Genomic DNA, 7,119 nt, shown 5'->3' on the forward strand with positions numbered 1-7,119 from the left:
TTAATTAGCAAGTATATTTTAGGAATGACAACACTTATTTATTACAAATAACTAACTTAACTTACTTTCTTAATCTCCTTAAATAAGTCAACTGAGTCTTATAATTAGGACTGGAGGTAGTATTTTTTTTTCTAAATATATATTTAAAAGAAATGATGGAATGAGAGAATGAACCTTTTGAATAATTATCAGCCACAAAAGCTGCCTATCTGTTCATCCCATTTTTTTTTAAAAAAAAAAAAGCTCACTATTTGTATAAGCAAGAATCAAACAAGACCACTCAGATTAGCAGCAATACCGCGATGGACAGAGAGCAACGCGTAGGTCAGCGACCCTCCAGTTTCAGTATCTCTTCATGAAGACCTCGATTTGGTATGCTTTCTAGTTCTACCCACTTTGATCTGATCTGGCTAGCAATGGAATATAGGCTCTTTGCTGAGACCTAGTCACTTAGGGTTGATGGAAGTTAAAATATAGGTATCCTTCTATTAAAAGTAATCTTATTCAAGGCACTGTTTAGTACTAAATGTGAGTACCTCTCCCAGTGAGGATTCAAACATTGGTTCGTCACATTATGAGGGACTAGCCCCTTCTGCTAGACCCAACCCTGTTAGTAAATTTGTTTTCATATTAAATCAACTATATTATTCAAGAAATTGGGGGATGCATACCGTGTTGCTCTACTGAAAAGCATGTTCACCATCAGTAATTTTGTTTACATATATTATTTTTTGAGCTACATTATGCATCGTAAGTTAGGAATGTTTGTGGCTTTCGAGAAAAATATTTCCAGACTAAAATTATATAAAAAAAATTATTTTAGAATAATAGGTAGTACTAAAAAGATATTTTAGGACGTTGAATGTATCAAAAATTAGTTTAAAATATTGGATGCTCTTAAAAATATATATATGAGACGAATACATACAACTTAACCCTTATTTAATATGTTCAGCGCTATCAGTACCATTGAATTTTATTAACAGCAATAAAAATTATTGATTTGATTCTTTTCGATTTTTATTATAAATTATCTTATTCATAAAATATAAGCAACACGTAGAAAGAGCAAAATGAGTTAATGTAAATTACATACTAATAATGTCTCTCAATGAAGATCATTTTTTTTATTTCATTTATCTCCCTCTCCCTCTCTTTTTTGTTCCAATTTAAATTACTCAAACCAAATCAAATTCCAATAATTTTCATGTATTTAATATTTAGAATTTTTTTCATTGTAATGAAAATATTAAAGTTAAATTTCTTTTCTTGTTTTTTTTTTTTGGAAAAAAAGAGTAACTATCTCCTTAAGACCGTGGCTTTTGCATAATCCATCATCCAACAAGATACTTACAAGTTATTATATCTAGCATATGGCTATTTATACAAGCCATCTATAAAGAAAACATGTGACAGTATCATGAACAATCATTTACATTGTATTTTCTTAAAGAGATATATGATTTCACCAACCCTTTTAATTTTGCACAGCCCACTAATCAAGATATTATGATTGAAAATATTATGAGCCACATCACTTTTTGATCATCCTATGCAACACAACTCACCAAACATCATTGATCAAAGTGCTCCCACCCATTTAAGGCATTGAAAGTAATTCCAGCACCCTTTTGACCACATTTCATCATCAAAGAAACTACAGCTATAGCTTTGGTTATCTTTCCTTTTATAAAAAATGCATCCAATAATAAAGGCATAAACAGAAGGATTGATGCTTTCTAGCACCATTTTATTTAAGCATCAAAGAGGCGTATGTAACGATATTTGAAGTTATTCCCATTAGTCATTTCATGATGTAAAATTTTTGCTTCAATAACAACCCCTTCTCTACAAAGACCATCAAATAAAGTGGGTAACTGGATATGAAGTTAAATAGGGTATAGAAACCTTTCAAGTGAGGGGATCAAAGTTCATTCAACTCCCATAAACTTATATTAGCCTATCACAGGATAAAATGGCAAACTTCTTGTATTCATCTGTTCTAAAGTTTGAACATTGTTATAAATACAACACTCCAAGGAAAAAGTGTCTAAGCTAAATCTCAATTTTACATATGAACTTATCCCAACTACAAAAGAACTGAAAAAACGACAAATATGGAATTAAAAAATTTTGTATGCCGTAAATTACTAGATACAGATGTTAGGAACAGAAACAAAATAACAGGAAGACAGCCTTAAATCGAACGAGAAGAGATAGATTTTCCCAACGTTTCAAGTAGTTTTGCTTCTAAATATAACAAAAAGGATGGGATGGGAGAATGAACCCCGAAAATAATCATCAGTGGCATATGCTGCCTACCAGTATCAGCAAGGCAAAGACAATCAAATGAACTTAGGGGATTCAACGACAACCATGGCTGATACTGAAATAAAAAAGTGAAAACAACTTTAATTGCCTTTAAATTTCAGCTGCCATCAGACAGTGCATTGGTTAAATATTTCAACAAATTTCAACATGAAAACAAGTATCTGGCTTTCTTTTATCGTCTTTGAAGACCTCTAGCAACTATTTCATGAAGAATATTCTCCGCCTTATCAATCTCACCTTTCTCCAAAAGAGTTCCGATCATTGTTTTAAAAGTTCCAAAATTTGGGAGGCACCCATTGTCAATCATTTGAAAAAGTAATGCCCGTCCCTCATCAAACAAGCCCTCTTTACACAGTCCATTAATCATAGCAGTATATTCTTGGACATTTAGAGAATGACCATTAGCCAAAAGATACTGAAAAACTTGTTGAGCAGTATTTAATTTACCATCCTTGCACAAACCACCAATAAGAATGGTGTGTGTGTAAATATCAGGTTGTTTTCCTAGGACACCCATTTCTTCGAATAGCATAATTGCTTCATCAAGATGCTGGCTCTTGCACAATCCATCCAACAAGACATTGTAGGTTACTATATCTGGCAGATGACCACTATCATGCATATCATAAATAAGTTCCTGCACGTTTGAGATCTTTCCTGATTTGAACAGGCCATCAATAAGAGTATTATATGTCACAATATCAGGAAACAAACCTTTGCATTGCATTTCTTGAAAGAGATCCATGGCTTCACCAATCCTCTTCATTTTACATAACCCATTAATCAAGATACTGTAACTGAAAACATCAGGCAACACATCACTTTTCATTCTATTAAGAACCTTCTTCGACTCATCAACATTATTCATCATACAGTACCCATCCATCAAAGCACTGTAACTAATAACATCAGGCTTTATGCTACTTTTCATCATCCTACCAACTATTGCCTCAGCTTTGGTTATACACCCTTTTTAACAAAATGCATCTACCAATATATTAAAGGTATAAATACAAGGAGTGATGCCTTCCAGCCCCATTTTATTTAGCAACCACGTGGCTTCTTGCCATTGATCCATGCAACAGAAACCATATATTAGAGAGTTATAGGTAATAATATCCCGAGATATTCCCCTCTCAGTCATTTCATGATATAATTTTTTTGCCTCAATTGCAAGCCCTTCTTTACAAAGACCATCGATTACTGTGTTGTATATAACTAAACCAGGCTTAACTAACCCTGTCTCCATCTTTCGAAGCAATTCAAGAGCAGCAGACGTTTTTCCAATTTTACAGAAGCCGTCAATCAGGGTGCCATAGCTTACCTCATCTAACTGAAATCCTTTTGTCAATATGTCATTATGAAAGACAAGGGCTTCTCTAACGTTAGTATTAATGCATTGACCTTTCAACAGAGTAGTTAAAGTTATTATATCTGGCTGACAGCCCATCTTGAGAATCTTCCCTAGTATAGAGAAAGCAAAAGACATGTTACCCAAATGGCAGTAACAATTGATCAAGATGTTCAGAGTAAATAAAGAAGGAGTGAATCCCTTGCATTCTGCTTTTGAGAAAAGGGAAATAGCAGTTCGGTGATGCTTCATCTTCGCGACAGATCCTAGAATCTTATTAATACGGACTATAGAGGGTTGGGGATTCATATGAAGCAAGCTATGAAATGAAGAGATAGCCTCTTCAATGCTCCTAGGAGTTGGCGAATGGGAAAAATATCTGGGGAAGGCGTACCTTGTAGTTTTACAGAAAAGCATGTTCATCATCAAAAATTGAGATCTGCTGAGGAGGAAGGGGAGAATCAGACTGTGAAGAACCATGCGCCTGAAGATCACAAGCGCTCGCCACAAAAAATCATACGCAATCTCCGGCTGCGACGGCGAGCCTAGGAATGGAGGGTCACCTTTGTTTTCCGGGAAAGATACTTTTAATAATAATCGCTAACTATGAAATTCATTTTACGGATAAAATATAGGGGAAATTGCAAAAAAAGACCTTGGAATTGCAAAAACGCAGATAGGGACCCTTGACAACTTCACTTTGGGTTTTGACAACTTCAGGGCATATTATTCTTGTCAAAACCCATAGTGAAGTTGTCAAGGGTCCCTATCTGCGTTTTTGCAATTCCAAGGTCTTTTTTTGCAATTTTCCCTAAAATATACGATCATTGTCATTTTTTTGGGTACAAGGATTAATATCATTTTTACTTGGGAGAGTTTGATAATCCCAAAAACTATTTTAAAAAATATTTTTATACAAATGAAGGTAAAACTCTTTTACAAATCGATACAAATTCTTTTTATATAAACTCTTCCTTAGTGTAATTTGTTTTCATTTTGATTTTGCTTTCAAAAATTTAAAACCAGTGCTTTTGCTCCACAAAATTTTATAATAGAAACAAAATTTTTTTTAAACAGATTAAATAAAATTTTGATTTTAGAAATTAAAAATAGTATTGAATGCAAAATATTTTACGAATTATATTCTTGACAAATCATAAAATAGGAAAATGAATTGAGGTAAATTACGTATAATCTCTCAATGAAGATTGTTTTTTATGTGAGTTTTGATCTCACTCTCTCTATTTATTGTGAATTTAAATTATTCAAATCAAATCAAATCTCAATAATTTCCATTTATTTATTATTTTAAATTTATAAAAAAATTTTAAATTCAAACTTATTAAATCAAGTCTCCCTGAATACGCAGAGTTGGCTTTATGAATTTACAGACTTCAAATCTTTAGTTAGAGATGGGAATCAAGACCAGCTCTTCAGGGTTAGCGGGCTTAAAAAGGCCAACCCTCCAAGACTGAAATTTCAAAAATATCCCAATTTATTAGGCCTAGTCCTTAAGCTAACAAGCTCAGAGCTAACCCGCAGGTTTTAACCCGTTTAAGAAAAAAATGTTATTTTTTATATTTATCATATTTTTTATCAAAAAAATGAAAATAAACCAATGAAATTGTTAATAAAAAAATATAAATATGAATAAAATTAAGTCACAAATACAAAATATCATCATATATAAATATCCATCAACATTCAATAACATCTAAAACATTCATTAACAAGATAATAACATCCAAAAGTTTTATCTATAATGCAATTGTGCAATAAATAAACATTATCATTAATCTTTTGAAATTTCATCATCACTATAATCAATTACTCTTCTTTATAAATATGTTTTTCTTTCGTAACAAAAATATCAAGTTTTTTTTATATAAATTTTCTTTTTAAATTTTGCAATCTAACTATTATTTTACTTTAATGTGAGAAATATTATTGTTGAAATTCATGAATTTCTAATTCAAATTATAGAATCACAAGTTATACAAGTATAAAAATATTCTATTATCAAATATATATATATAGTTTAAAAATATCAACACATATAATATAAATCAAATCATTATTAAAATCCAAATTAACCCATTTTTTAAAAATTTAATTGAATAAATTATTATCAAAAACTAAATAAATCAAATCATTCTGTAAAATTTAATTTTAAAATAATAATAATAACTAAATATTTGAAATATTATTAACAATATAAAAAATCAATAATATTAGAATTGCATAAAAAATTTTAGAAAAATATATAAAATGGCCTAAACAGGCCGGCTCTTGACCCTCCAGAGCCGGCCTTTTTAAGCACTCAGCCCTCCAGGATTAGTCCTTCAGGACGTATTTTCCATTTGAAGGGAAAAATTTCAAGCCCGGACCTCATAATTTTAACGCCTAAATAAGCCAGCCTGACGGGCTCGATCTGTTTTCCCGGCTCTATCTTTAGTGATGATATATTAGTAAAATGACCCAAAAAAAGGCCTAGAAGATATTAAATGATTGCAAGATACTTTATTTTAACCGTTTCAGATTAATCATTTATACTGAAGTAAAAATTCATCAATGTTGTTTGAATAAAGTTCACTGATATTATTTGGATTTTACCCATTGCCTAGGTTCAGCGGTTATTAACAATTTTTGAGTTTGTTTTTACCATTTCGGATTAGTCATTTACACTTAAGTGAAAATTTATAAAATTTGTTTGGATTTTATCCATTTCCTAAACTTCATCAGCTATTAACACTTCTTGAATAGGTCTGTGATCATTTTGAATTAGCCATTTGTAACATATGATTGTGCATTACCTTCATCCTATGCCAACTTTAAACCATGTAAGCAAGCCCAAATTTCGACCGAACAAAGATACGATAATGGAGCAAAAATAATTATTCATCCTATGATCTAGTTTCAACTAAAATCATTTGGAAGGTTCCAGTGAACAAGAGTATCTAATCCAAAATTGCAACAAGGCAGAAGGAATCAAGAGTTGTACCAAGAAAAATGCAACAAGGCAGAAGGAACCACAAAATTAGAGTAGGGATTTAAAGAAGAGCATGACCAATCTGAAGCTATAAAATCTGGAGAACATGTCGTGACAATGATAGAGGATGACCACAGAGCGTGACGATGATAAAGGACAACCACACAGCGCAACGACGCAACAATGATGGAGGAGGATCACGGAGAGTGAAGATAATGGAGGAGGAACCACAAAACAACAGGAAAAGACCAAAAATGATGTGGGGATGGTGGATTAGAGGGCTGGGAGGTTTGGGCAGAGCTTATGAAGTAGAAGGACGCCTAAAATTTTAAAACAAGGTTAAGCGAAATGAACAGATTAGGGGTTTTAAGACACACTTGATGGTTTTCCAATATAACCGTCAAGTACGCTTGACAAATAATTGACGGTTATATTGAAAAACCGTCAA

General features: G+C 32.1%; 1 protein-coding gene across 1 annotated transcript; it reads right to left on the reverse strand.

Annotated features, from left to right (window-relative positions):
• Nucleotides 1-2,440: 2,440 nt before the first annotated feature.
• LOC114757742 (pentatricopeptide repeat-containing protein At1g62910-like) lies at nt 2,441-4,223 on the reverse strand. Its single transcript, XM_028946810.1, has 2 exons — nt 3,323-4,223; nt 2,441-3,295 (listed from the first exon to the last, which is right to left on the reverse strand). Exons 1-2 carry the CDS (start codon nt 4,160-4,162, stop codon nt 2,504-2,506), a joined length of 1,632 nt encoding a protein of 543 aa, XP_028802643.1. The 5' UTR covers nt 4,163-4,223; the 3' UTR covers nt 2,441-2,503.
• Nucleotides 4,224-7,119: the final 2,896 nt, after the last annotated feature.

Source organism: Neltuma alba, unplaced genomic scaffold (genome assembly GCF_004799145.2).
Source record: "Neltuma alba isolate B1F8T4 unplaced genomic scaffold, ASM479914v2 tig00010623_pilon, whole genome shotgun sequence".
In the NCBI taxonomy this organism is placed as follows: Eukaryota; Viridiplantae; Streptophyta; class Magnoliopsida; order Fabales; family Fabaceae; genus Neltuma; species Neltuma alba.

Excerpts from the sequence above, each read along its gene's own strand:
- LOC114757742 (XM_028946810.1), bottom strand. The coding sequence starts at position 4,162 with ATGGTTCTTCACAGTCTGATTCTCCCCTTCCTCCTCAGCAGATCTCAA. Across the intron at positions 3,296-3,322 it reads TTTATACCTTTAATATATTG|ATAACCAAAGCTGAGGCAAT; the intron begins GTAGATGCATTT and ends TAAAAAGGGTGT.